Source organism: Martes martes, assembly GCF_963455335.1.
Source record: "Martes martes genome assembly, chromosome: 7".
Taxonomy (NCBI): Eukaryota; Metazoa; Chordata; class Mammalia; order Carnivora; family Mustelidae; genus Martes; species Martes martes.
In genome coordinates this window covers 31499557-31527554 of record NC_137894.1, presented here as the reverse complement: position 1 = coordinate 31527554, position 27998 = coordinate 31499557, and the positions used below count along the sequence as shown (strand labels likewise).

General features: G+C 54.5%; 1 protein-coding gene across 2 annotated transcripts; it reads left to right on the top strand.

Annotated features, from left to right (window-relative positions):
• Nucleotides 1–197: 197 nt before the first annotated feature.
• On the top strand, nucleotides 198–27903 carry CD276 (CD276 molecule). 2 transcript variants are annotated; one of them, XM_080807570.1, is made up of 10 exons: nucleotides 198–222; nucleotides 11340–11477; nucleotides 13835–14173; nucleotides 14387–14701; nucleotides 15298–15636; nucleotides 15850–16146; nucleotides 19251–19385; nucleotides 20382–20423; nucleotides 21868–21903; nucleotides 24154–27903. In XM_080807570.1, the coding sequence occupies exons 2-10, from the start codon at nucleotides 11393–11395 to the stop codon at nucleotides 24282–24284; spliced, it is 1719 nt and encodes a 572-aa protein (XP_080663696.1). In that variant the 5' UTR covers nucleotides 198–222; nucleotides 11340–11392; the 3' UTR covers nucleotides 24285–27903. The 2 variants fall into 2 exon arrangements, with proteins under 2 accessions (XP_080663696.1, XP_080663697.1); XM_080807571.1 differs by having other exon boundaries at nucleotides 24052–27903.
• The last annotated feature ends 95 nt before the right edge of the window (nucleotides 27904–27998 follow it).

Here is a 27998-nt window from a genome sequence, read left to right as displayed (position 1 = left end):
GTCCCTTAAGTAAGAGTCCCACAAGAGGGGACTCTTGTGGGAGTGAGCTTTGCACTAAGTGGCTTCAGCCACACTTTTACTGATCACTTGACTGTTGTTTGGAGGTTTTTTTCCTCTCTTCAATGACATCACTGGTGGTTTCTCCTGCTTGCCTTCAGTGAGCTTTCCAATTTACTCCAGACTCGTGGGCTGCAAGAAATCAGACCATCCAGCTTGTAAGAGGTGAGAAGCGTGTGTTAATGCAAGGCTGAGGACGGGAAGGGGTGCTGGGATTTGTGGACCTGTTGTTCCTTCCCGTCCCTGGCCCTCTGCAGCTCTGACCAGTCACCCAATGGAAGCAGACCAGCTGCATGTCTGAGATGGTCAGATGCCTGACAGGGGGGCTGGGTGCTTGAACGTTTGTGGAAAGGACATTTATAGAAGCATCGTCTCTTCTGAGGAGGTGGTATCCTTCCTCTTGTGAGGATGACTTCTGAGCCTTCCTGGGGGAACTCCTCAGTCCTTAATCTGGAGCCATAAATCTTGATTCTTTGGAGCAGGATTTGGCCTTGACCATGAGCTAAGCAGTACCACTTGGGGTCAGATTGGCAGGATGGCTGTAGAGCTGTGAGTTGGGATTCCACCACACCTAAGGACACTCCTGGAAAGTGTTGTAGAACACATCTCTGGCCTGCTGCTGGCTGGTTCTTGGTTGGACATGTGGGGTTTGAGTGTGAAGAAAAATGATCCAAATACAAACAGCCTCTAAGATTATGACCACATTGGGCCTGAGGCTGTGGACTTGAGTCATGGGGTCAGAGGAGGAGGGAGGGCAGGCGGAATGATGTCACTGCCCATGAGCTTATCCTCTGAGTGGGTGGCCACTTCTCATTGCTGTCCTCTTTCCAGACCCCAGGGCAGGAGTGCTGGGGTGGTGGCAGTGGCGGGGGGTGGGGGGGTGGGGTGGGCAGTAGCTGCAGGGGAAGGCATAGCCTGGGCCTGCGGGAAGTAGGAGGGCGGGAACTGATTGATGTGATCCGTGAGAAATTTCCTTTGGTCTCAGATGCATCAAACGTCTGGGCCAAGGCCCCATGTGTTTTTCTGCAACTCCGGCTGCCACAGCCCAGTTTTGCCACCCCTGCAGTATGAGGTTCCAGCTAGGAACATGGAGGTTCCAGGTTTGGGAGTGGGGTTGTGCTGGATGCTTCACAGGCATCACCTCGTTTAATCATGTCAGTTCTCCAAAGTCGAGCTTCATTAGCTCCATGGCGGAGATGGGGAAACCAGAGCCCAGAAAGGGGAAGTCACGTGTCCAAAGACACACAGCTGGCACATGCTGGACCTGGGCTGCTGTCTGTCCCCAGAACAGGGAGAGATCTCATTTGGAGAGCTGGGGAGAGGGCAGGACCAACCTAGGTATCCCAGTCCGAGCATCGGTGGGAGCACTTGCTTTGCCAGAGGCCTGGTGTTCTGCACCCTTGTGCCTCCGGAGGCCCTCCTCAACCCTCCAGGTCTGAGCTGTGCTCCCAGCCAGCTGCCCCCACTCTGTCATTCTCTTTGTGGTCCAGAGAATGGATGCCTCCTCTACACCCCTAATTCCTTTGGGCATTTGGCCTTCCTGAGGCATTTGGAGAGTATCAGAGGGAAACCTGCTAGGAGTGGGGAATGAGAAGCATTTTTCATTGGGAGCCCTGGAGTAGGAAAAGATAGTACCTCTGAAAAGCAGGGCTCCCAGGTCACCCTAAAGTCAACATGGGCTCCCAGGAACCGGGCTCTTCCCGGGGGAGATACTGGAATGTGCACTGGGGGTGGGGGGACCTAGATGTATAGCCCGACAGAAGAGCTCTTCGCTGGGGGGTGGGGGGGCCCAGGAGGCCTTGTCCCCATGACTATGGCAATAATAACAGCAGGATTAATTTGTTACCGCTGTTTGTGGGTGCTAGGTGCTTTCCTAAGTCCTTTCTGTATATGGTCTTATTCTTATAGCAGCCCTTGTGGGGTAGGGGTTGTTACTCCTGTTTTAGACATGAGCAATCAAGTCTCAAAGAGGTTAAATCATTTATATTTGGTCATGTGTCTAGAAAAACTTTTGAGGCAGAATTTGAACCCAGGGCTGCCTGCTCCAGAGCCCAAGCTGTACCCTGGGGCTGGCAAGGTGGCTTAATGATTCCATTTAACAACACAAAAGGCCTAAAAAGCAAGGTCCACAGGGGGCTATTCCCAGCTGTCCTGTAATCATCCTAGGAGGGTAATTTGAAGTCCTTATTTTATAAATGAGCAAACCAAGGGTCAGAGAGGATGTTTGTCCAGAGTCTCATGACTAAGAAGTAGCAGAGTCTAGATTTGAAACTGTATCTCCTACACCAAAGTCATCTCCTTAAACACCAGGGCTCACTTTTCCCGTGAAGCCTCTTGTGATGACAACAGCCCAGCATGTGATCATGGTTAGAGCACAGGATGGTGGTTGGACCTTAGAGAGTTGAGGAGACAAAGACCCAGAGAGGCAATGGGAGCCGAGGGGGCCTAGGGAGTGAGTGATGGAGCCTGGTCTGAAATCTATAAAAATCTCTCAAGTTGCTGTTTTCCTTTTCATGTTAACGAAAGAATTATACACTCATGGTCAAAGTCACAGAAATATATCAACTAAGAAGAAGGAGTAGATGGTTGCCCTTGTTCCCATGTTCCAGGGTTGGATTCACTGTCACACTTCCAGACCCCTTTCCCATATACAAACATCCATCTCTCTCTAAACACATGGTCACTTTCATTCATTCACACTGCACTGAGCACTCACCATGTGCCAGGTCTTCGCTGGAATCAAGGGTACAATAGTCAATAGAGCAGACACTGTTCCTGGTCAGGGAGGGTCCAGTATGACACAAGGAAAAGGAAACTGTGCAATGAGTAATAGGGACTCCCCTGGGGTGGCCGATCTCTTCCTGACTTTTCTGCCAAGGTGGCTCTCAGGATAAAGTGGTGTTACGCATGTCATCCGGGAAGAAGGAACTGTGTTTGCAAAAACCCACGAGAAGAGGATCCCCTGTTGTAGGACCCAGAAGAGGCAACTGTGGGGGAAGGGCAAATGGGAGGAGATGAGGCTGGGGAGGTGAGCAAGGCCAGAGCAGGTAGGGCTCTGTGGGCCCTGGAGGAGCTGATGACATCTTGGAAGTGATGGCCTGACGCAGTTTATGTTTTTATAGCAGTTATTCTGGTTGCTGTGTGGAGTCAAGACTGGGGTATAGAACTGGGTGAGGAGACAGAGGGAAAGTCGAGAGACCGGTGAAGAAGCTTTTGTGGTCAGCCAGGCAGGAGACGACAAGGACTTGGCAGAGCAGAGAGAGCAGCACAGGTGGAGAAAGACAGAGGGTGAAGCTGTATCAGGCATTGGCAAACTTTTTCTGCAGAGGGCCAGAAAGTATTTCAGGCTTCGCGCGGATTACAAGTGCTCTGTTCTGCTGTCGTCTGCAGAAGCAGCTGCAGACAATACGTAAATGAAATGTGGCTACATTCCAACCAAACTTTATTTACGGACACTGAGATTTGACTTTCGTGCGATTCCCATCTCTCATGAAATACTCTTTTGATTTCTAACCGCTTAGAAAAGTAAACCCTTTCTTAACGGGTGTGCTGAACAAAAGCAGGCAACAGGCTGGTTTGGGGGCTCAGGCTGGTTTTGGGGCTGTCTGTAGTTTGCCGACCCTGGAGATGTAGTTTGGGGTCAGGAATGGTTGTTCTTGGTGATGGACTGTAGAGGCAAGAGAAACTCGGGTTTCTGGCTTGAGTGGAGGGTGGAGAGTAGTGCCTTTCCCGAGCGGGAAGAGCTGAGGAGGAACAGGTTGGAGGGGAGATCCAGAGTTTGAAGAGGGACATGTGAAGGGGGTGATGCCTGTGAGTCACCGGCAAAGAGATGTTTAGGGGACAGTTGGAGCTCAGATGAGAGGTGTGGGCTTGGGGAAGAAAATCTGGGAGTTGCCAGCATATAGACGATATTTAAAGCCATGGGAGCGGGTGAAATCATCTAGGGAAAAATAGTAGAGAGACTTGAGGAGAAGGTCTAGGAGCCAACCCCGAGAGGTTCAGTGGTGGAGGAGGAAGGCTGGGCGCTGGAATACAGGTGATGCTGAGATGGAGAGAGAGGTAGGGGATCAGACCTGCGGCCCTGGGGCCATCTGTTAATACAGAAATGAGGTCATACAGTTGACAGTATACTTTACTGACGTGACACATGTCGTGGACTTATTTCCACATCAGTATATGTTCTTTTAAAAAGTTGTGTACTACTCCATTACACAGAGGCGCCGTCATTAATGTACCAGTTCCCTACTGGTTCCCATTTTTGCTGCTAGCTGGGTGTCTTTGAGAGTGGAGCTGGTGTGTCCCTAAACCAGTTCCTATGAACTACAGCCCATGGGCCAAACCTTCTGCCACTTGTTTTTTGTATAGCCCACAGCTAAGAATGGTTTTTACATTTGTCATGGTTGAAAAAAAATCATGTGATTCATGAAAATTACATGCAATTCAAATCCGAGTGTCCATAAATAAAGTTGTGTTGGAACACGGCTCTGCTCATTCATTTATGCATTGTCTATGACTGCTTCCCTGCTACAATGGCAGGGTTGAGTAGCTGTGACAGATATCAGATGGCCTGGAAAGTCTAAAATATTTACTATCCGGACCTTTACAGAAAGAGTCTTTTCTGCTCATGCCAGCAGAACAGCCCTGGTAAGCCCGGATGGGTGTGGTTTGGCTCATCGGCCCATTCTGGAGCCAGTCATTGAGGGTTCTCCAGTGAGTCAGGTCCAGTCACCTGCTGAGGCCCAAGGCTAGGGGTCAGTCACACCAGCATCACATGGACTGGGTTCCCTGCAGAACCGGGGAGCCCTGTTATTAGAAGGAATTGGTGTAGAAGAAGAGAGGCGCTCTAGAACAAAGGATGTGGAAGAAAGTTGCTAAGAGCATCAAGACTGACTGCTGAAGGCAGAGAGGGTCCGCTTAGCATCTGTTGTGCTTCCTTCTCAAAGAAAGAAGTTGCAGAGGCTGTTGAGAAGGAACTGAAGTTCAGGCCAGGTAGGGAGGTGAATCTGGCAGATTCCGTGGCTTTGTCTTCTGGCCCCTGTGATTGTCCTGGTGCAGAGTGAACTTGGAGATAAGATGTCTGGAAGCTGTTTGGGGTATTTCAGGAAAACAGGGGTAGATGGTGAGGGTGGGGGCTGTAGCCCTCCACGGTTTCCCACTGTGTACAGAATCCATCCTTAGGCAACCCCTGACCACCTCCCGTGCCCCATCTCCCGACAGCCACTCCCCAGAGTCCCTCTCTTCTCAGAGGATGCTGTGGGGGCCCACTCCTCCAGGGAACTGCTTGATCCTCCATGCCCATGATACTTCATCATGTTTGGTGTGTGAATGGATAGATGAATGCTGGAAGACTTGAGATGGGCAAATAACCGGTTTTACAGGGAAAACGGCAAATTTTGGGAGCAACAGATCGGGGATTGTGTCCTTAACCCCTGACAAAATCCTGGAACCAGTTATTAATGGAGCACTTGAAGAAGAGTCTACTTTCTTCAGAGGAGCCTTTTTTTTTTTTTTTCCTGATTCTTCCCCATTTGACCGGCCCTCTGCCAGAAGTGGGGATAAGACCTGTGATGTGCAGTTGGGTGGCAGCACGAAGAGGGAGATTCCTAATCCCAAAGCCCTGAACAGTGGGTGGGCGTTGATCCAGGGGCAGAACCTAGTGCTGTGGGGTCTCCTTATTCCTGTCCTCTTCCTGAGGACCTCAATGACACAAGAAACAAAGCAGGGAAAAGAGGGCAACCTTTTTGGGTGACATTCATTTTTCTTTCTTTTTCTTCCATCACAAAATTATCAAGCACCTTCCAGGGGCCAGGAACTGTCAGAACAGTACTGCAAAAGATCATGGCATGGTCACACAACACTATGACTGTACTTCCCCCCACTGAATTGTACACTGAAAATGATTGAAAGGGTCAGCCTCACACTCCATGGATTTTACCACAATTTAAAAGAAAAGGTCATGGCAGTTGGGGTGATGGGACAAGTTTAACTGGATGGAATGTAATAAATAGTGGCACAAATGAAGTATCCCAGAAAGTCCCACCCCCTCCCCAACTCCATCAGAAGAGGACGGCAGAGACAAGGATCTGTGGCGATGCGAGTAAATGGTTCCCAGTCACTGACCACAGATTTGATCGTCTGCGATTTGGGTTATTTTGATGAACAATGTGGCACGGCTGCCCAGGGTGGCCTCGTCAAGGGAGAAGATCTAAAACGTGCAGGGAGGGGGTGGACTTGTAATATAAGGTTGCAGGAGGACTGGTGGGCAGTATGTGAGACAGGTTTGGTCTCAGGATAAAGCAGAGCTTCCTGCCAGTGACAGCTGCCCCAAAGCCAGTGCATTTCTTCAGGAGGCCATGGGTACCCAGCACTGGTGGGGTCAAACGAGTTGTGAGGGTGGCCCGAGAGAGGCACCCAGTTCTGATATGTGACCATTAACCTCTGCAGATTCTCCAGAATTTGTTGGGGGATCTCTCCTCTTTCCATAATCTCCCTCAATGATCCCAACTTGGGCTCCCATCACTCCCAATGCATGGGTAGCTCCTGTTCTGATCTCTGGCTCGATATGTCCAGCAGTCCATGTGGCATTTGGTGTGGACGCTCTTTGTAACTCAAGCCCAGTAGGAATTGTTCTTCCTTCTACACGTGCTTCATTTCCAGGTGTCCCCATCGTATGATGTGTGCCCCCATGTGCCCAATTGTTCAAGCCTTCAAGACCTCCTTGAGTGTCTTAGCCCCTCCCTCCCTTGCAGACAAAACAATCCCCAAGCCAGGTCGTGCCTACCCTTGAAATATCTCCTGAGCCGGGCCCAGGGATCACCATGTGACTCAGAGGAGATAGTGTCCAGGTCGTATTTTGAAACACCTATTTTAGATGTTGTTTCCTTTCGCTGCTCTGAGCAGTGGCAATTTTCATGGGGTGGGAAGAGCAGAGAGAGAAGGAGGGAAAGGAGGGGAGGGATGGCTCCCTAAATTAGTCACTTCAGATGCTGTCAGAAAGACCCAAAATAACAGTGACGCTAGAGTAGATGCTTATTCTCACCCATGTGACGGTGTGGGTCCGTCCTGGGCTGATCCTGCAGCCTCTCCGAGGGCCTCGTGTCTTGCCATTCTGAAGTCCCCAGAGTGTTGCCTTTGGCAGCATGGTCTCAGATGGTCACCACGGCTGTGTTCCAGCTGGTGGGAAAGGGGAGGAGACAAGACAGGGTATGCTCCCTCTCTTTAAGGGTCTGACCCAGACGTTGTACACATCAGTTCCTCTCACATCCTATTAGCCAGAAGATGGTCACAGGACACACTTCTTCCCTGCAAGGCAGGCTGGGATCTGTAGTCTTCAGCTGAGCAGCCATGTGCTTAACTAAAAACTCTATAGAAGAGGAGAAGAGGTATGAGGGGGGAATGAGTGGTTTCTGCCACAGTCGTTTTGTACATGTCAGTGTGACCTAAACACGGAGTTTAGAGAGGGGAAGTTACCTGTTACAAATTGCACAGCAGTGACAGAGCTGGGACTAGAATCCTGAACTTCGGGCTCATTTTCTACTATTTCAAAGGGATCTGGTTGAGAGGTACCCGGCAGTGCCAGGAGGACAGGTGTCTTGGGGCTGGGGAGAAGCCACCCTGCCCAGCCTGTTTACCTGGGGAGCTGCTCGCCATTTTTTCTGGACTCACCTTTAGGGTTATATTATATCTCAGGTAGCAGCAAGTGGCCCTCACTCTATCTTAATAATGTCCTGAACTGAAGTGCAGTAATTCACATGCACTTCTCTCTTCGATTGCAGGCTCCTTGAGGACAGACACACAACTTTGTCATCTCTCGGGCCATAGGGCCTGCCTACCAGGTACTCAGTGAACAGTTAAATGCACTTCTCAGTACACGAATGAATGTATATTCAAGGAGTCTTTTGATCGCAGATAATAGACACTTAGCTCAAACTAGGAGGAGGAAAAAAAAGATTGGCTCAAGTATCTGGGCTGTCTTGGTGTGTACTCACTTCAGGCATAGCCTAATCCAGGTGCTTATCTGCTGTTTGCAACAGCTCTGCCTCTGTGCTATACTGGTTAGCAGAGATCGACACTGGCATGTGCTTTGCTCCTTCTTGCCCTCTTGGTGGGAAGCATTGTACAAGTGGACCCTGCAGGGATTGGGAGGAGGCAGGGGGTTAAGAGATATGGGGTGGTCATGGTGGGGGCAAGGAATTCCTCTTGAGCCGAGAGCTCTATACCAAGAGCCCAGTCTCGGCTTTTGTTTCTTGGCTTGGGCTTAATGGGGGCGCATCTTGGGTCCTCTCTTGGGGGCTTCTCTATGGCTGCATGTCTGCGGGGGTTGAATGAACTTGCTGCACCTTCAGGCCAAGGGTGGCCTGGGCTCCTCAGTCCTGCTTCCCAGGGAAAGCCAAGGCACTGTGTGTTCTTTCCTGGCAGGACTCCTTGGAGTTCCCACATTTGGCTGAGACGGGGATGAAGGAAGAGGAAGAGGGAGGGCTGGCTGGTGACTCACTGGGAGGGGTGGTACATGTTGACTCCAGGGCAGGTCCCGCCAGGGGGTGAGAATTCCCTTTTGTAGAGGAGGTGGGCAGGGTGGTGACAATGCAGCCTGAGATCAGTGTGTCTCCAGGGGCAGCCTGTCTGTCCCAAAGAGCAGTGACGGGCGTTCTGTTTCAGGCCATGCTCCCATTCCCTGAGCAGCACCTTGTCTCCAAGAGGTGTTTCTCCATCCCTCTCTCAGTCCCTGGGGGCCCAGCTGTTGGGGTAGGAACCTCTTGGAATGCTCAGGTCTTCTTGGTTCTAGGCTGTCAGGTTTTTCCCTAGTGTGAGCCATGACAGTGGGAACTTTGCTGGGTTCAGAGTCTAGGAAGGTAACCAAAGTGGGGAAGCCTAACGCCCACCCCTGGAAATCCTCTCGTTCTCCCTCTGGAGTGAGGGACAGCTTGGCCCTTGGGGAGCCCTGCTAGGTCTGATCAGGAGGGAGGTGCTCCCCGACCTCCCCCACATTCATGGAGGTGGCAGGCATTCCCCAAAGACTCTGGTGAGTAGAAGCTTGAAGTACGGAGAGCTCATAAGAGAAGTCTTGAGTGCCAGGCAGAGGAAAGTGGCTTTACTTCTGTAGTGAATGGGGAGCCATGAAAGGTTCTTGAGCACAGGTAAGGTTGTGAGCAGATTCCTATCTTAGGTCCTGAGAGCAGACGTTGTAGAGAATGGGGTTTGTTGGGGTAGAGTTTCAACAGCAGGACCAGTGAGGAAGGTCACAGGAGGGTCAGGGTGGGAGTGGCAGGCATGAGCAGCAGGGGGAGGGTGAAGGAGGGAGGTGGCTTGGGAAGAACAGACAGGCCTTGGTTTTCTTCTGGGGCTGAAAGAGAGAAAAGGAGTCTTAGAATCTGGAAGCTTCTTAATCCTTAGATCCTGGTGCCTCCTTGGGGGTGGGGGTGGGAGTAGAGATGGGGGCGCAGCGCAGAGGCTGCAGCCTGCTAGCTTTTCCTGTGGCCAGTGGTTGCCCTTGCAGGCAGGATGTGGTGCCCGCCAAGGGTGCCTTTATGAATGGAGCAGCAAGCCTGCTGACTCAGCAGGCGGCAAGGCTTTGAGGCCACTGGGTTTGGACCGGAAGTGTCTGGGAAGGAAGTGGCTGTTCAGGGCTTCCCCACTGTGGACAGCTGGGGTGGGGATGTGTGTGTGCAGGATGCACCCGGTTTGGCTGAGGGACTCCCTCAGCCCAGCTGCTGGGGGTGGGGCAGGGTGGGGTGGGGTGGGGTGGGGCGGGGCCCGGAGGGTGCTTGCCTGGGACTGGAAGGCTTGGGGCCTGGTGCCCGAGACCAAAATGATGGTGCCGGCTGGCTGTGGATGAGGTCTGCTCCTGGGAGGGCAGAAAGCCGAGGCAGGAGGTTGGAACCCGAAACCTTGGCAGCTTGCTAACTGGCAGATTACATCACATTACCAAAGGCACCTCGCTTACAGGGGCTTTATTTTTTTCTCTTGCAAAATGGGACCGAGTAGATCTGGCTGTCTCCCCGGGTGGTTGTGAAAACGTGAACTCGACTGTGTTCTTTTTTGTTGTTGTTGTTTTAAAGATTTTATTTATTTATTTATTTGACAGAGATCACAAGTAGGCAGAGAGGAAGGCAGAGAGAGAGGAGGAAGCAGGCTCCCTGCTGTGCAGAGAGCCCTATGTGGGGCTCTATCCCAGGATCCTGGGATCATGACCTGAGCCAAAGGCAGAAGGCTTTAACCCACTGAGCCATCCAAGCACCCTCGACTTTGTTCTTGTTGAACAGTGCTGGATAGCCTAAGTCCACACTGCTTATGGCATCCCTGGGACATGGGAACAGTCAGGCAGCAGCTGTGGGATGGGGTAAAGATGGGTTCAGCTCCCCAGGTCAGACACTGTGGGGGGCAGCCAGGATCGGGAGCAGGTCTGGGCCCAGGGAGGTCTCACCTGCGGCCACAGACATACCTCTCACTCAGCCCTCACTCCGGGCCTCTGAGTGACCAATTAGCAAGTGTGCTCTTTCTCGGGCCCCATTCTCTGATACCAGCTGCCTCCTAGTACTCTCTCCAGGAAGTTTCTGCCCAAACACTGCTAACTTCACACGTGCGACACCGACCACCTCCATGTTCTGTCTCAGTGACTGCTCCTCCCACTCATGGGGCTCAAAACCACGGCTGCCCTGACTGCCCCCTTCCTCTCTCCCCACGCCCTCCAGTGCTGTTGTTCTCACCCAGACCTGCTTTATCTCTTCTCATGTGTCCTGCAGATGCTAACCGTCATCTTTATGGAGCACAGCTCTGACCATATCCTTTCCCCTGTTCCAGAACTGTCAGAGGCTCCCAGTTACCTTCAGGATAAACTTCAGACCTTTCAGCTTGTCTCTCCGTCTGGCTCCCGCCTCAGCCTTTACTCCCCCCACCAGCTGTCATCCGGAGTCAAACTGAGCCAAACTGATCTGCGCACATTCTTGCCCTGGGCCAGCCAGCCTTGCCTCTACTTGCCACCTTGCCTCATCTTCCTTGTATTTTGTACCAACATCTTAGTTCTGAAGGGGTGGGTCCCAGCTGCCCCCTGCCCCGGGTGCGCTGGTCTAGCCTCCCCAGTGACTCAGTTCTCTCCTACCAGCATGTCTCAAAAATAAAAAGTAAAAAAAGCCCTTGGTGGGGAGCCTTGTAGAGTGTGGAAGGGAGGACCCGCCACTGGGCGGTTGTAGCCTTCCCTGAGCTGGTTGAGGGTTGGGGATGAAGTGAGGGCGGGCCTGGGGAAGACCCTTGGAGACAAAGGCCTCACTTCCTCTTCCTCACAGGCAGGGGCAGCCTTCCACCACTGAGAGCCCAGCTGTCAGCTGTCTCTCAGAAGATGCTGTGTCGCTGGGCCAGCGTGGGTGTGGGCGTGCGTGTGCCCTTGGCCACGGCCCTGGCAGCGCTGTGGGTCTGCGTCACAGGTGAGGGAAGCAGTGTGGGGGCTGGGGGGGGGCACCCATTCCCAGCAGGGCTCCTGCCAAGCCCTTTTGTCTAGCAGGGATGGGGAGGGTTTTGGCCAACGTCCTCCCACTGTTCCCTGTTGCCTGTCCACTCATTTCCACTGGGATTCCACAGGCAACTTACTCTGCATTTCTTAACCCATTTCCTCTACTGTAAATTGGTCACGTGAGCACTTACTGTGATAATGTGTATCTTGAACACACAGTGTGTGTGCTCCCTCCTGAGGGCCTTTGCATGTACTGTTCCCTCTGCCTGGAACTTTCTGTGCCCACACATAGGCATGACTTGATCCTTTATTTCATTCAGGTCTTTGCTCTGATGTCACCTCCTCAGCAAAGTTTTCTTGGCTACCTTGTATAACACGGCACACCACCTCTCCCTACCCTCGACCTTACTTTGTCATGCTGCTTCCCGGCCTTTACCTCTGCCTGACATGTTGTGCATTCATCTGCCTCTTGTCCACTCTGCTCAAAGAGCACGGTCTGTCCTCAGTGCCAGGACTGGTTCCAGCCACATAGTAGCTGCTCAGTAACCATGTTGGATAAATGATGTAACTCTTCCCACACAGCTCTTGGCACAGAGTCAGCATTCAATAATGGCATTATTTTTAATAACAACGTCCTCATCCTATTTTAAATCCTTACCAGCCCCTGGCAGAGGGCGGGTCTGCCTTCTTCTGCCCTAGGGGAAGACAAAGCTGAGTGTCTGGTGCCACCTGCTGGTCATAAAGAGGAGCAACTCTGGTTGTGGCTGCTCTGATTTCTCTGAAGGGCTTTGGGTGATTCCTTAGGTTACATTCCTAAATGCCCCCTATAAGGGGCACCAGTTGGAGAGCGGCCTGGGACATGTGGTTGCAGCGAGAGATCCAGGACCAGCACAAGACCTTTAGAGACCTCTACACACGGGAAAGATCATGATAGCCTTTCCCTGTAATTCACAATAAAAATACTATTTTTCTAAATGCAAGAAGCATTTAATGGGTGCTATATCCAGTCAGCGTTGTATCAAGACTGTTTGGTTTTTACGTTGAGTGTTCCTTCTTTGCTAGTGCCCAGAGCTCCCACTTACCCAAGAAGGGCAGTGCCAGAGTAGGGAGCATGTCTCCCCAAAGGAAAGGCTTAGGGAACCCGCCCCCTCTCACTAACTTCCCAGGGCTCTAAAAGAAGAGCTAGAAGGGAGGCAGAGGTGGCTGGGTGAGGAGGCTTGCCAATCCACAGGATCAAGGGCAGAGGACGAACAGGGGAATCTGGCTCTAGGGATGAGTTGACAGTAGGCTTCCAGGATTCCTGCTCCTGTGTTCCCCTCACCTTCCATTCATCAGCAGACCCTCGCCAACAAACTTGACTCTGTCCCGTGTGCTCCAACACCACTGCCACCCTCTGGAGCTAAGCCAACTTTGTCACTTCTTACAAACTGAACTGAAACAGTTCTTAAACCATTCTCTGCAGAGGAGCCAGAGTGAGCTGTAAGCACTATTAGGCAGATTATGTCTGATTACCACCCCTTCAACCTGCAGTGACTTCCCATTGCATGTAGCAAACTACATTCTTTACGGGTCTTGCAAAGCCCTGCCATCCAGACTCTCCGGGCCACAGTGGACAGCTACCTGATAGTCTCACAGGGAGCTGAATCTTGCCTCAGGGCCTTCCCACCTGCTATTCCCTCTGCCTGGAATATTCTTACACTGGCTTTTTTGTATGTCAGGCTCTTTCTCATTCCCTTAAATTTCAACTTAATATCCTTTTAGTAAGAATGTGCCTCGCTGCCCCGTTGAAAGGTGTGGGCCTTCCTTCCTTCGGATATAAAAGCAAATCATGTTTATTTAGGAAAAGAAAAAAGAAAGCCCTTGTGATCCTTTCTCATTCAGAGGAAACAACTATTAACATTTGATATATACCTTTTTAGACTCCCCTTTCTAGTTAATAAGGACAACATACTTATGTGAAAATGCCACTGTCAAATATTTGAAAAGCGACCACCTCTAATCCTTTGTCTTATTTATGTCTCTCGTACCCCTAATCCCGTGCTAATGAGAATTTGTGTCTTAGTTTGTCCCTATCTCCCATTAAAAGGTAAGCTCTGTAAGGCTGTGACCTTGGTCGTCTTCTCTGTTGCATTCCTAACTCTTATGCTCGACAATAGAAGGTGCTTGCTGTAGCCTTGTTGACTGAATGAGGACCACAGGTAATAAACTTTGCTTTGCGTCTCAGGCCTTAAAGGATGGGTGCACTGGCCTGGACTTAACCCAGAGCCGGGGGAGGACTAGGGAGGCTCCCAGGCCCCACCCCTCCTCACTACCCTACCCCACCGCCCCCAGGTGCTTTGGAGGTCCAGGTCCCCGAGGACCCCGTGGTGGCCCTGGTGGGCGCCGATGCCACCCTGCGCTGCTCCTTCTCGCCCGAACCCGGCTTCAGCCTGGCGCAGCTCAACCTCATCTGGCAGCTGACGGACACCAAACAGCTGGTGCACAGCTTTGCCGAGGGCCGCGACCAGGGCAGCGCCTACGCCAACCGCACCGCGCTCTTCCCGGACCTGCTGGCCCAGGGCAACGCGTCGCTGAGGCTGCAGCGCGTGCGCGTGGCGGACGAGGGCAGCTTCACCTGCTTTGTGAGCATCCGGGACTTCGGCAGCGCGGCAGTCAGCCTGCAGGTGGCGGGTGAGCGCCGGCAGGGGGCGCCCTCGCGGGCTGCGTCACTCACCTCCCGCAGCCCCCCACCCACCGCGCCACCACTGACCCCTCAACTCAAGCCCCACTGCTGACCCCTTAGCCCTGCAGGCGTCCTTTCCTCCACTGCGACGCCCTCTGCCCCCACCCCGTCCTTGCCTTACTGACCTCGACCTCTGTGCTCTACCACCTGCCCCACTCCAGCTCCCTACTCGAAGCCCAGCATGACCCTGGAGCCCAGCAAGGACCTGCGGCCCGGGGACACGGTGACCATCACGTGCTCCAGCTACCGGGGCTATCCGGAGGCGGAGGTGCTGTGGCAGGACGGGCAGGGCGCACCCTTGACGGGCAACGTGACCACGTCGCAGATGGCCAACGAGCAGGGCTTGTTTGACGTGCGCAGCGTCCTGAGGGTGGTGCTGGGCGCGAACGGCACGTACAGCTGCCTGGTGCGCAACCCTGTGCTGCGGCAGGACGCGTACGGCTCGGTCACCATCACGCCCCACAGAAGCCCCATAGGTTTGTTTTGTGCTTGAATGTCCCCATGAGGGAGGGAGACGCTTGTCCTATCAGCAGGGGCTGCGGGATTTGAATCTAGCTCCCCACCTTCCGTTTCCCAGATGATTGAAATTCCCAGCAATGGCGACAGGAAAGGCAAACAGGGCGAGGGGGCTGGGAGCCTTACCTTGCTGGTAGGGGCTGAGTACAGTCATCACGGACCTTCCTCGCTCTCCGGGGCTACTGACTCCAGGGCTCCGGAAACCTCTGGAAAGAGAGTTAGGATAGGAGAAGGATCCATCATGGAGGAGGGGGGTTTTGCTAGGGCTGGATGCTGTCCCCGGCCTCTCCCCCCCAACCCCAGCCCCCCCCCCCCCCGCCAGGAACAGGCCTTATCAGGCCAAGGTCAACGGTCAACCTCCCGTGATTCTTGTCCTAAGATTAGGGGGACTCCACATCTGGGAATCCGGAGACCCTGTCTGCTTTTGGGTCTGGAGAGAAAGCGGGACGATGGGACAGGAACTGGGGGTTAATGAAGGAAGAAATCTGAGAGGCTGTGGGCTGGTAGCCCGGAGCGTCCCAACCCCCTTCACTGTCTTATCTAACCTCACCCCCAGGTGCCGTGGAGGTCCAGGTCCCCGAGGACCCTGTGGTGGCCCTGGTGGGCGCCGATGCCACCCTGCGCTGCTCCTTCTCGCCCGAACCCGGCTTCAGCCTGGCGCAGCTCAACCTCATCTGGCAGCTGACGGACACCAAACAGCTGGTGCACAGCTTTGCCGAGGGCCGCGACCAGGGCAGCGCCTACGCCAACCGCACCGCGCTCTTCCCGGACCTGCTGGCCCAGGGCAACGCGTCGCTGAGGCTGCAGCGCGTGCGCGTGGCGGACGAGGGCAGCTTCACCTGCTTTGTGAGCATCCGGGACTTCGGCAGCGCGGCAGTCAGCCTGCAGGTGGCGGGTGAGCGCCGGCAGGGGGCGCCCTCGCGGGCTGCGTCACTCACCTCCCGCAGCCCCCCACCCACCGCGCTACCACTGACCCCTCAACTCAAGCCCCACTGCTGACCCCTTAGCCCTGCAGGCGTCCTTTCCTCCACTGCGACGCCCCCTGCCCCCACCCCGTCCTTGCCTTACTGACCTCGACCTCTGTGCTCTACCACCTGCCCCACTCCAGCTCCCTACTCGAAGCCCAGCATGACCCTGGAGCCCAGCAAGGACCTGCGGCCCGGGGACACGGTGACCATCACGTGCTCCAGCTACCGGGGCTATCCGGAGGCGGAGGTGCTGTGGCAGGACGGGCAGGGCACACCCTTGACGGGCAACGTGACCACGTCGCAGATGGCCAACGAGCAGGGCTTGTTTGACGTGCGCAGCGTCCTGAGGGTGGTGCTGGGCGCGAATGGCACGTACAGCTGCCTGGTGCGCAACCCTGTGCTGCGGCAGGACGCGCACGGCTCGGTCACCATCACAGGTAGGCAGGGGGCAGGTGAGCAGCCGGGGAGACAGAGGGAGCTGCCACCTTTTATCTGGACCCTGAGTTACAGTTTAGGTGGGTCGGGGTGGTCAGAAGCCTCCACCGAGAAGTCCTTGAGGGACTTGGTTTAAGGAGCTGATAAAAGTCTTGTATAGTATTGGCCCTCCTACGAGCGCCTTACAGGGTCCTTGTGCTCCGCACGCAGGAAGGGGAGTGGCGGCGGGAATTTGGAGGTGTGGGTGGGAGTCCTAGAGAAGACGCGACATGGTGAGGGAGGGCTTTCCTACTGAAACTGCTCCGGGGGACGGGAACGTGTTGCTGTGGCCATGGCACCGTCTGATCTGAGGCCGTGAGAGACAGCTAGGGATTTCCAGGTGGTCCGGACCGGACCCCACGGTGTCCGCACTTCTGGAGGGGAGCTCTCAACCCAGGCAATCTCTGCTGCCCCCGTGTGGCCAGACACCAGATTGATGTCGCCCATTTGGCCGTTCCCTCCATCTGCTTGGGGTCTGATTTGGGGTCCCAGCCCAAACACCTTCCCTTCCTGCACTGCTCACCTCAGTGATGTGATGCTCCTTGTGCCTGGGGGTGTGAAGAGGGCTCAGGCCCACACTCAGGCCAAGGGAGGCAGTCTCCATCCGTGTTGGGACATCAGGTTGGCTCCTTAGTCCCTCTGGCAACTTGGCTTTCTCACGGGCCTCCCCACAGCCTCTGGAATCAGGACAGCAGGTTCTGCCTGTCTGGTTGTCCTGTCTTCCCTTTCTGTGACTTCCACCCCCTGGTGGATTACCTGAGAGAATAAGAAATACCAGGTAGAGTGACATTGACAGAGAAAGGGAAGGTTTCTGCGAAAGGAGGCAGGGGCCAGAGTGGGCTGGAGCAGTTGGGAGAATTCTCCAGGGGCAGGTGGGAGTTGAGAGAGCCTTGAAGGATAGGTGGATTTTGTGATCATTTGCCCCTGGGGTTGAACTGGGTATTTGCCACGATGTGCAGAAAGGGCTTATGGGTGTAAATGGAATGGTAAGGAGAACACTTACCTCATCTAAGAGAAAAACACTTTTATTTTAAACTTCAGTAGCTAACATTTAAAGTGCTTTCAGAGATGAGGAAACCAAAGCCCAGAGAGAAGAGAGAACTTTCCCAAGTCTGCAGACTAGAACAGTGGCTCTATTTCGGGGGCCAGGCACCTCTTTGAAAATTGGATAAACAGTAAATGCAATAGTTTGCATTTATGTTTAGAAGGTGCATGGGGGTGTGTGGCCCTTGGCTCCAGCACCCAGTGGTGAGCCAATGACCCAGGACCAGAATCCAACCTTTAGCCTCTCAGCCTAATTTTCTCTCCTCCCCACCACCCAGCCTCCTGTTTTCATAAGAGCAGGTCTGGCCTACTTTGGAGCCCTTGGCCTGTATTTCGCTTCAGGCAGGTTTATGCCTGGTAAAACATTCTAGGATTCAGAACGTCAGTCCTCCAGCCTGGGCTCTCCCACACCTACTGGAGTTGGTTCGTGACATCGAGCGTGCTGTGCGTGGAGGGGGCTTTATGGAGCATGCCCTGGGAGTGGAGCCTCAACACCCTGGCCCGAGCCCTGCTCTTTACTCTAGGGCCAGTTTGGCCAGTGTTCCAGGCGCTAAAACCAGTCAGGGGGTGAACACAGAAAGAGATCCTCCCTCTTCCCGAGTATTTCGGTGGCTCTGCTCCCTCCTTTGCTGCAGGGGCCGTGCCCGGGATCCCCGGGTGTTTCTTTCCTGGGCTTCATGGACAGGCCTTCCTGGCCCCTCGTCTCAGCCGCTGTCCTCTCCCGCTCCCCTGGGTGATGGGTCCCTTTGTTTGCAACATCCTGAGCAGCAGCTCTGCCAACCATGCCGGCTGGAGGGAACGTCTGCTGCAAATGCCCGTGTCCCTGGCAGGGCCTCTGCTGCCGAAGGTTCTCCTGGCAGTGCTGTCGGCCCTGACCGTGCCTTCTGCAGACCCAGCTGGCTGCTGCTGCTGGCCTGGGCACTCGTGGTCTGCAGAGAGCAGAGGAGAGCAGTGCTGTCTTTTGTTAGCTCTGAGGTCCCCAAGCTTTCTGCCCAGGACTCGGCGTGGGCCCAGGGACTGGGCTGCTGGCTGGCAAGCTCAGAACAGTGGCTGGCCCAGACCCAGGTGCGGGCGCCTCGAGCCCCTCCCTCTGCCGTTGAGAGAGCTAACAGAAGGGCCCTCAGCGTTTCACGGAAACATTCCCCTGGCAAGTCTCCCCCTCTGGGGTAAACCCAGAACCCTCCCCACGGCACCCTCAGTTCCCACCCCCATCTACATGCAGGGCTCCCCAAGCATTTTCTGTAAAGGGCTGGATAGTAAATATTTTAGGCTTTGTGGGCCACATACGATCTCTGTTGCTGCTCCTGCTTTTCCTTCCCCTTCTGCTCCTCCTGTTTCTTTTTTGGTAACCCTTTACAAATATGAAAACTATTATTAGCCAACAAGCTGTACAAAAACAGACCACAGGACAGACCTGGCTCGCAGACCATAATTTGCTGACTCCCGATCTCTGAGATGGGGGATATCACCAGGCAGGGCTGGAAGAGTCAGGGAGGGCCTTCTGAGGAGGTGAACCTTAAAGTAGGTGAGTGTTTGGGGACATTTTTTAAAGTAGGGGAACCTGACAGCAATGGCGTGGGGGCTGGAAGGCACCAGCTGTCCCTGCAGAGAATGGTTAGTTCACCAGCTTGGCTGGAGCAGAGGTTCCTAAGGTGGACGCAGAAGGAAAGGCTGGGGGAGGGGAAGGAGCAGCCACATAATAGAGGTCCTTGAGAGGATTGAAGCATTATTCAAATGTCAGTGGGGAACCATAGAAGGTTCTAGAGCGTCATCAACTGCAGACTTTTCACCCCTGCCAGGTTGAGGCATGTCCACACCAGCCACAGCTGGGTCAGGGCTTGGATGTGTCTTGGTGGGGGGAGGGGAGGGGCATGGGAACATCAGTGAGCTCTCTTCATAACGCTGGAGCCTAGTGAGGGTGGGAGCTACCTATTCACACCTCTTGGCCAGGGGTGTGCAGTCCTCAGGGCCACAGGGGCCAGGCATGACCATCTCTTCCTTTTCTCCCCACTTTCCCTCCCAGGGCAGCCCATGACCTTCCCCCCTGAGGCCCTGTGGGTGACCGTGGGGCTCTCTGTCTGTCTCGTTGCACTGCTGGTGGCCCTGGCCTTCGTGTGCTGGAGAAAGATCAAGCAGAGCTGTGAGGAGGAGAATGCAGGTGAGGGAGAGAGGGTGTGCACACACACGCGTGTCTTTGCATGTGGTGGTGTGTCTGTGGCATCAGCATGTGGGTCGCTTTTTGGTGACCGAATGAGCGTGAGTGTGCAAATGGGGCCTCATTGTGTGTGTGTGGCCCCAAGGCTGAATGTGTCTTGTACATGTAAACAGGTGTGAGCCTGCCTATCGGGGTGGGAATATGGCAGGCTGAGCGCGGGCAGCAGCAGGACTGGAGGTGAGAGGTGGATGTGTGGGCCTGCGGTGTGATGGTGAGGGTGGAAGTCACACGAGCGTGTCTGTGCGTGGATACGTGGGTGTAGAGCATGGACATTTAGTGGCACACGTGTGAATGCCGCATGGTGTGTATGGCCCTGTGTGAGGGTGTGTCTGCCTCCCAGCGGGCAGAGTTGAAAGCGGCTGCCATTAGCCCGTTGACATTGGTAGACGGGCGGTTTGAGCTTTGTAGGGAAGCGTGTCAACTCTGGGGAGTGGTGGGTGGTGAACACACACTGGTGAGTTGGGAGCTGATGCCGGTGGGTGGTAGGTGGGTACACAAAGACTTCCCTGGTGAACATGGAAGTAGATGTTCAGAGTTGGGAGCTAGCTGGGTGTCGGGAAGGAGGATATGTATGTGGAGGAGAAGGGACAGACTGGTGGGTGGCGGCTCGTGCAGTGGGTCACGGGGGGGCTGGTAGAAGGACAGGAGCGCAGGTAGGTGGGTGCTGCTGGTGTTGGAGGCTGGTGGTGGGGGGCTTGGTAAGTGGGTGGATGGGGGAGCAATGGATGTGGCTGGGAGGAGGGGTGAGGAGATGGTTCTTGGATGGGGGAGCAGTGGGTTCTGCTCTGTGCTGGTCTCAGGCTCCCACCCTGTGTCCAACATCTGGACCACAAGCCAGGCCTACTCCACCCACTTTCCTGCCTCCCATACTCCCAGGTGGAGATGTGCAGGGATGACTGGGGGCTGAGAAAGTCTCGTTATGGAGTCCTTGTCTTCCAGGTGCTGAGGACCAGGATGGGGATGGAGAAGGATCCAAGACCGGTAAGCCTGAGCTTCGAGTGGGCCTTATTGGCTGAGGGAAGGATGCAGGGATGGGGAGAGAACTCTAGGATCCTGAGGAACCACGTTTTCTTGGGGTTTGAATGCAGTGTGTTCTGTGGTCTGTGGCCTCCTGCCCTGGTAAGTCTGGTCGTTACTCGGTGTGAGGCCTGGACGTGGGTCTCCCCTGGCTCTCTCCCAGCCCACCTGTCTCTCCTGCCCACCTGACCTTTCTACCTGGGCCAGCTCCACTCTGAGTGACCCTGCACTGTGGGGTCTGGTGGCTTTCTAGGGGAAGGAGGGCTCAGGGGACGGGGTGGCCTCGGTTTAAGTTCCAGCTGCTGCATGTGGGCTGAGTGGCCTGGAGCAAGTCACTTTGCTTCTCTGGACCTCAGTTTCTTCATCTTTGAGTCTTATTTTGCTCCCAATAACTGCCTATTTCATCATTGTGTGGGTTAAATGAGACATGTATATAAAGGGCCTCGCACCAGGCCTGGTGCCTGGTCCATGCTTGATAGCTTGGAACCTTGTTAGTAAGCACACAATTTAAGACTGTCCCATTCTGGTTAGAGGTTATGTGACTTTGGTCACAGTGCTTTGCTGCTCTGGGCTTCAGTGTCTCTCTGTAAAATGTTCTCTTGACTCTGCCTTGATGACACCAGAGGCTCTTTTGGGCGACTGGACACAGGGGTGGTTTGCACAGGGCATGGTGATTTGGAGACACCAACTTAGAGCCCAGCTTGGGGTAAGTGCCACGGTGCTGGTGTTTCGTGGCCACTGGCGGCTTCACTGCCCTCCCTCCTGGGGCTCCTGGGCCAGCTCCCCGAGGAGCCATTTGGGACTGTGTCAGTTGACATAGGTCCCCTCTCCACCCCCGTGAAGGAAGAGCAGGAGACTGACACCTGGGGACTGCTGTAAATGATACCAATTAACTCTCTGCCCTTGGTGTGGTGACAGCCCTGGGATCAGGCCTCATTTTCCTTGCTCAGAGGCAGATGTAGTTGCCAGAGGGAGGGGGTAGGGAGTGGAGCGTGGCCTAGAGATTTGCTCAGTCTCGGTTCCTCATGTCCCCTCATGACCTCATGACCTCATGACCTGGGAACGGCTGCAGCCTCCTGTAGCTTCTTACGTCAACCTTATTTGCAAAACAGACTCGGTGTACTTCCGCATCTCTAGCTCCCTGGAGGGCAGGGTAGCTGTTCCCATTGTACGGATGTGGAAAACTGAGGCCCAGAGAAAGGAGTGGCAAGATACAGAGTGGAGCTGGGCCTTGGGACAGCAGCCTAGGGCGCCTTCCCTGGGGCTGGGAGGTTGCCCTCATCCTCCCAACTTCTCCCAGTCCGTGTAGCCTCACTTCTTTCTCAGCTCCCATCCCTCTGCCCGACTCCTGACCCCCCCGCCATTGACCACGGTCCCCCCTCACTGTGTGCTCCTTCCTTTTTTGCAGCCCTGCGGCCTCTGAAACACTCTGAAAGCAAAGAAGGTAAAGACATGTGGTGCCTGAGATTGTGTCTGTGGGTTGGCCCATCTGTGTGCGGGAGGTGGGGGAAGATCGTTGGCGGTGGGGGTCACCATCGCAGGCTCACTGGTGACCTGAGGCTCCCTCCCCAGGAGAGGAGCCGGCACTCTCCCCTGGCAGAATGGCAGAGGGCAGAGTAACCACGGTCCCAGCTGCTCTAAGCGGGTGCAGATGTGACAGAGGCTTCACAAGGACGGGGATTTTTTTCTCTCTCCTGGAACAGTCTAAGCGTAGGTGACCTTAAGGCCACTGACGTCCTGGCACTAGGTTCCATTTATTGGTCTCTGCCCTCTCCACTCAGAACTCCCATCCCTGGGTCCAGGTTGGCTGCTCCAGCTCCCATGCCCTCTCCAGAAGCAAGGGGGAGGGAGGAGAAGGAGGGACTATTTTTTTCTAGGGCTTGACTAGAAATAGCTTCTGTTACTCCAGTTTCGGTCCATTGGTCTGGATCTAGTCACATGACCCCGAGCTCCGGGGAGGCCAGGGACTATGGCTTTCGGCTGGGGAGCCACGTTCCTGACATGTAGTAGGCAGTTAGTGAATGTTAACAATCATTATTACTCGTATTCCGTAACATCGGTGGTTACAGTAGGAAGTGGTTGCTTGGAAGTAAGTGTGAGATTCTTCCTTACTGAAAGTGACCCACAGTGACATCTATGTATGCGTGTTTGTGTGGGAATGTGTGTGTGTGTATGTGTGTGTGTGTATTTTGAACAAAACATTCCTTGAAGCAGACTTGCCACTTGATGTGAGTGGCTTCCACCTAGAAAATCAAAGTTGGTTGCTAAAGGTTATGGAAACGTTTTCAGGTGGCCTGGGTGTCCCTTTCAGGAAAGAAAACTTTCACTAAATTCCTGGATGCTCATCGCTGCATTTAGAGGAGAAGGGAAGGACACAGCCCCTGTCTTCAAGAAACTTCCAGAGGCTGGGGCAGGGCGGTGGGGGATGGTGGGGGTGGGCAATGGGGCCCTCAGAAACCTGCACAAAATACGTGATAAGGGAGGATCGTAGACTCAGACTTTCACAACAGTCAGTAAAGGGGGCTTTGGGAAGGCAGCATTGTGCAGAAGAAAGAGGCCCCGGGGTCCGGAGGGGAGACCTTGGGTCTAGTCTCTGCCTCTGACCTTCCGGGAGGTTTCTTCGTGAGTGGAATGCACACCACACTTACAAGATGGTGGTGAGGTCTAGGCAGGGTGACAAATGCAGAAGGGCTTGGTAGAGCAAGTCCTTTTAAATGCTGTAGAATGTTCCATGGCAGTAAGAGGTCGATGTTGGGGTTTGGAGGGATGGAGAAAAGTTATCTGCCTCCTTGTTGTTCTGAACCGAATGAGGCATAGAAGGATTGAGCAGATGGAGATGAAAATGTCAGCTTGGTTCTAGAAGAGAGCCGCAGGAGAATGGCCTGGGTGTGGGGTGCAGTGGGCTTCCCCATCTTGCTCCCAGCAGGTCAGGCTGACCCCCCCAGTCTCTGGTCACACTGTGTGCACACAGGCAGCACCCGGAGGCCAGGGGCGGGGGGGCGGGGGGTACTACTTCTTCTGGAACAGACAGAGCCCAAAGAATGGGAGAGGGAGTGGCAGGATCACACAAACTCCGTGCCCCTGCCAGGTCAGGGAGTGTCGCGGGGCCAGTCCACTGGTGCCCCCAAGTGGAGACAAGACCCAGAGGCACTCAGCAGCGTGGAAAAGGGAGCTGGACAGGATTTCTTGCTAGTACAGGGGAGGGAGCTGAGCCAGGGAAGACCGAGGGGGATAGAAAGGAGGGGGAGAGTGGAGGGGACAAGTGTGCCAGTGAAAGTGTTTGCAAGGGTGTGGGGGTGGGGGCAGCCGTGGGGCTGGAGAGAGGCTGGCGGGGACTAGGCAGCCTCCTTTGGGGGCCCCATGGTCTGTCTGATGCCCAGCTCCTGTGTTGTGTCTGTCTGGGCCTCCAGGGCCGTGATGAGCACCGGAGGGTGGGGGGCAGCTGCTAGTCAGACTGCGGCGGCCCCTCCCACACGCACTCCCCACCCGGAAGTGTGTGAGCATGCGCCTGGGGTTCTGGAGCGCGCCCAAGAGTAGAACTCTTGCCTTTGATGCTTTTTCCCTCATGTTTTCTTTCCATCATGAAATGCAGATGATGGACAAGAAATAGCCTGACCACGCGGGCCAGGGAGCTGCTGCTCTGCCCTGGGGTCTCCATGTGAGCCCTGCCCTCAACAGACGGCTCCCACTCCAGCAGGTCTGCTCATTCTCCAAAGGACAGAGAGACCTCTCCGCAGCCTTCTTTCTCCGATGGATGTGATTCCCAAGTCATCCTGCTGCCTTATTTCTCCGGTGACACGATACATAAACCATTCTGCTGTCTAGTTTCTTACGGACACCACCCCACCGCCTTATTTCTTCATGGATATGCTGCATGGACCATCTGGCTGCCTCTGTTTCTCCAAAGGACTCAGTATTCAGACTGATCCTCTGCCTTATTTCTCCAAAGACAGGACACACAGTCACCCCTGGCCTTCTTTCTCCAGTGGCCCTGATACACTAGTTTCCATTTCTCAGCCTTTTCTTCCACCCTCCCCCAGCCCGGGCTCCCTGTAAGCCCGTCTCCTCAGGCAGGGACACTGCAGCTTCAGCATCTCCTCGAGTCCACAGGCGTCTCCCCTCCCACCCCTCCTTCCTCTGGCCCCAGCGTGAGCCTTTTCCCTCCCTCACTAAGTGAAGACGGGGCCCTTCCCCCAGGCCCACAGAGGCACACAGGTGCATGTGCTGGAACACGTGCCAGGACAGGTAGGGACCTCCCTTGGCCCAGTCTCTCCCGTGGTGCCCTGGGCTGTGCCCTGGGAACTGCCTCCCCACGGAAAGCATGTGCTGGTCACACTGGGTGTCCGGGTGTCTGTGTGGGCCCCCTGGGGGCCAGCCCCTAGCCCCCTGCTTTGCCCTCCTGTCCTTTTGTTCACCCATTCTAGTCATGTTCATCAAGCATCCGTAGGGTGTCAGCACTGCCTTGGGCACCTGGGACGCGGTGTGAGAAGATAGGCCCCTCCTTTAAGGAGCTCGTCCTTCAACTAGGGACCTTCGAGGAGACAGACACCTGCCCGCTACAGTCTGTGGCTCTCGAGCAGGCTCCTGCCCTGCTCCCTACAGTACCCCTCTTCTGCGCCCACAGCCTGCTGGATACCTCATGCCCACTGCATCCTCATTCCCTCCCCAGAGCAGGGGGTAGGGACAGCAACCTGGAGACAGGGCAGAGCCTCTTGCTACAGTCGGAGAATCTAATGGTTTCCAAAGTCTTTCCGGGTGGGAGCAGGTGGGCAGGCGGCCACGGTACCCCGTGAGAGCAGAAGTGTGGGGGAAGCCTGGGGATGGGGCAGGGCCAGAAGGGCGCAGGGACGCAGCCCCTCACCCCCCCCCCACCATGGTGCTATTCTGGAGCCGGGAGGACACCTCCTGGCTTGTCTCTCACCGGCCCCCAGCCTCCAGAACGCTTCTGATGTCCTCCCGCTGACATTTCTTCCTTCCCCCGGGAATGGAAGAGGTGGCATGTCTAATTTAAATGTGGGACTCTGAGGAATTTTGTTAACTGGGGGTGTATTTTGGGAAAAATAAATGGCTTTGTAGAAAGCTTTTTCTCCGAGAAGTGTGTGGAAGAAGGTTGGGCAACAGGACTTGGCAGGAAGGATCCCCTCCTGGACATTTGAGGCCAGAGCGGGCCATGCCTGTGTCTCCACCCTCTCATCGTCCTTCAGTGGCTGGGCCTCTGTGGCCATGCAGCCCCTCCCCGGCCACAGTCTTCCTCCTGGGACAGTGAAGTTGGCAGTCCAGAAAGGCTTGGCTCCTCCTTTTCCCGGAAGCACCACCTAATTTCTTTATCTTGGGAGGCTCAGCTCCTGGGCTTGTTTAGGGCCACTTCTAGCACCCCATTTTGCAGATGAGGAAGCTGAACCTTAGTAGGAAGCTGATGCCAAGGAAGGAGCTCTGCGTGCTGTTGGTGGCTGGCCCGTTGGAATGGGCACCGGACTTGAATCAGAGGTCCCGTGCCGGAACCTCATTCTACCCTGTGACCCTGAGCAGGGCATCTGGTTTCTCTGGACCTTACTTTTCTTACATAAGAAACAGACCTGAGGTTTTCACCATCCTCCACCTCCAAAGACTGAGAAGAAGGGGGGAATGTGGCATAAACAGATTTCCAGGGGGCTGGGTTCAGGGGTGCGGAAGGCTGCAGAACACACTGTGCCCGTTTGCCCCTGGGTGACAAGGTGCTGGGGCAGCAGGAGGGGCCTGTGCTGGAGGTCAGGACACTTGGCTTTGGTTCCCAGCTGCACTACTAACTTGTGACAGAGTCCTTCATACCTCTGACCCCTGATTTCCTTATCCATTAAGTAGGGCGCCGAGTCCTCCCCTGAAATGTACACAGCAATCTTTACAAACCAGAGCGCCTATTATAAAAGCCCGTGGCCCTCACAGTGAGACTGGTCACCCTGCTTGAAGTCCCACCACGGGTGCTCTGGGTGGATTTTAGAATCAAAAGACTTGTACCAGGGCTCTGCCTTTGCCCCGTACTCCCCCTTGTACCCTCGAGCTTGTTGCTCATGCCACTGGGCTAAACTCTACCTGCCAGGTGGGGACGACAGTGGTTCATGTTTCATAGATCTCTCTGAAGATTGGACAAGACAGTGGGTAGAGAGACAGGCAAACTGTAAAGGCCTGGGTGCATGTGGGGGCTAATTTTTCTTCCCTGCTGCTGGGGCTGCACTCTTACTCCCTAGGTGACTTTGTAGATGGAGCGCAGTGACCTCAGTTTGCCTATCTGTAGAAGAGGCACGGGAACCAGTGCTTTTTCTTCCTGACGGGGCCAGGATAAGCCTGGATCAAATGTTCGCAGGAGGGACCAGGCCGGTGGGGGTGCTTTCCTGCGGACTGAGGGGTGAGGAAGGTAGCCACTAAGTCCCCTGTCATAAATGCCCCAGAGAGCAGTATTTTTAGCTGCCTTTCCTGGGCAAAGCTCCAACTTCTGCATTTTAATGGAGAAATAATTCTCACAGTGCGACAAGCTGTAGCCTGCAGGTGTCACATCCATATTAAAGAGGGGACAGAGCAAGGGTTCATTTGCCTGGCTCGAGGTGTGACCAGAATTCACCTCCAGGAGCACTTGTAAGCAGGGCTGTGAAGACCAATTAGTGAATCTGATCGCTCAGAGGGAGGGGCCTGGGTGGGGGGTGAAGACAGCAGGGCTGGGGGTCCTGAGCCATCCTGATTGTCCTTTAACTGAGCACCGTGCCTCTGCTCGTGCAAGAGCAGGGACTGTGCTTTCCCCAGGTCCGTTCGGGGGGAGGCACCTGAACTTGCCCGTCCCAGGGGGCAGTTGCTGACCGTGTGGGCCAATGAGCAGAGTGACTCTCACAGCTTCTGAGCTGACCAATTCCAAAGGTCCTTCTGCAAAGCCCAGATCTTAAACTGAAATGTGAAGCCAAGGTTTGCCCCAAGTAGCAAAATCTTGGACCTCCAAGTGCAGGGCGCTCGCAGAGAAGCAGGAGCTGAGTAAGGCGTGTACTAATGCGTGGGAACATTGCAAATGCAAACAATACTATGTTAAACTAACAAGCAAACAAACAAAGCACGACAGGCCCCAAATGGCATCGCTTAGGCCGAGTCCCTACACTGGGGCTTAATGTGTCATCTAATTGCACTTTTGACCTACCCCAGAAATATCATCTTAGTAGGGATTTTCTGTAGGGTCGCCAATGAATCTTCCATGTGAGCCTTCTCTGTCCGCCAAAGGAAGATGAGGTCATCTGCATGATAAGATCCCTGGCTTTTCCTGCTGCTTTTCCCTGCCAGGGAAAGTGGCCTTGCCTGGAACAATTCCTTTGCCAAAAACTTTCTTGCCCCACCCTCCTATAAGAACCTTCCCTTTTGTACAACTCCTGGGAGCTTCCCTCTCCTAGTTTGGTGGCCTGAATTGTTTAATAAAGCCAATCAGATCTTCAGATTTACTCGGTTGAATTTTGTTCTTTAACACAGAAACGTACAAGGCGGTTGTCTTCACCTGCAGTCCCTGCATGCAGAGGGAAGCACTGTTAA

What these genes read in the sequence shown, in the direction of transcription:
- CD276 (XM_080807570.1), top strand. Translation starts at nt 11,393, where the DNA reads ATGCTGTGTCGCTGGGCCAGCGTGGGTGTGGGCGTGCGTGTGCCCTTG. An exon ending in GCTGTGGGTCTGCGTCACAG is followed by an intron (nt 11,478 to 13,834) that starts GTGAGGGAAGCA and finishes CACCGCCCCCAG; the next exon opens with GTGCTTTGGAGGTCCAGGTC. An exon ending in CTGTGAGGAGGAGAATGCAG is followed by an intron (nt 19,386 to 20,381) that starts GTGAGGGAGAGA and finishes CTTGTCTTCCAG; the next exon opens with GTGCTGAGGACCAGGATGGG.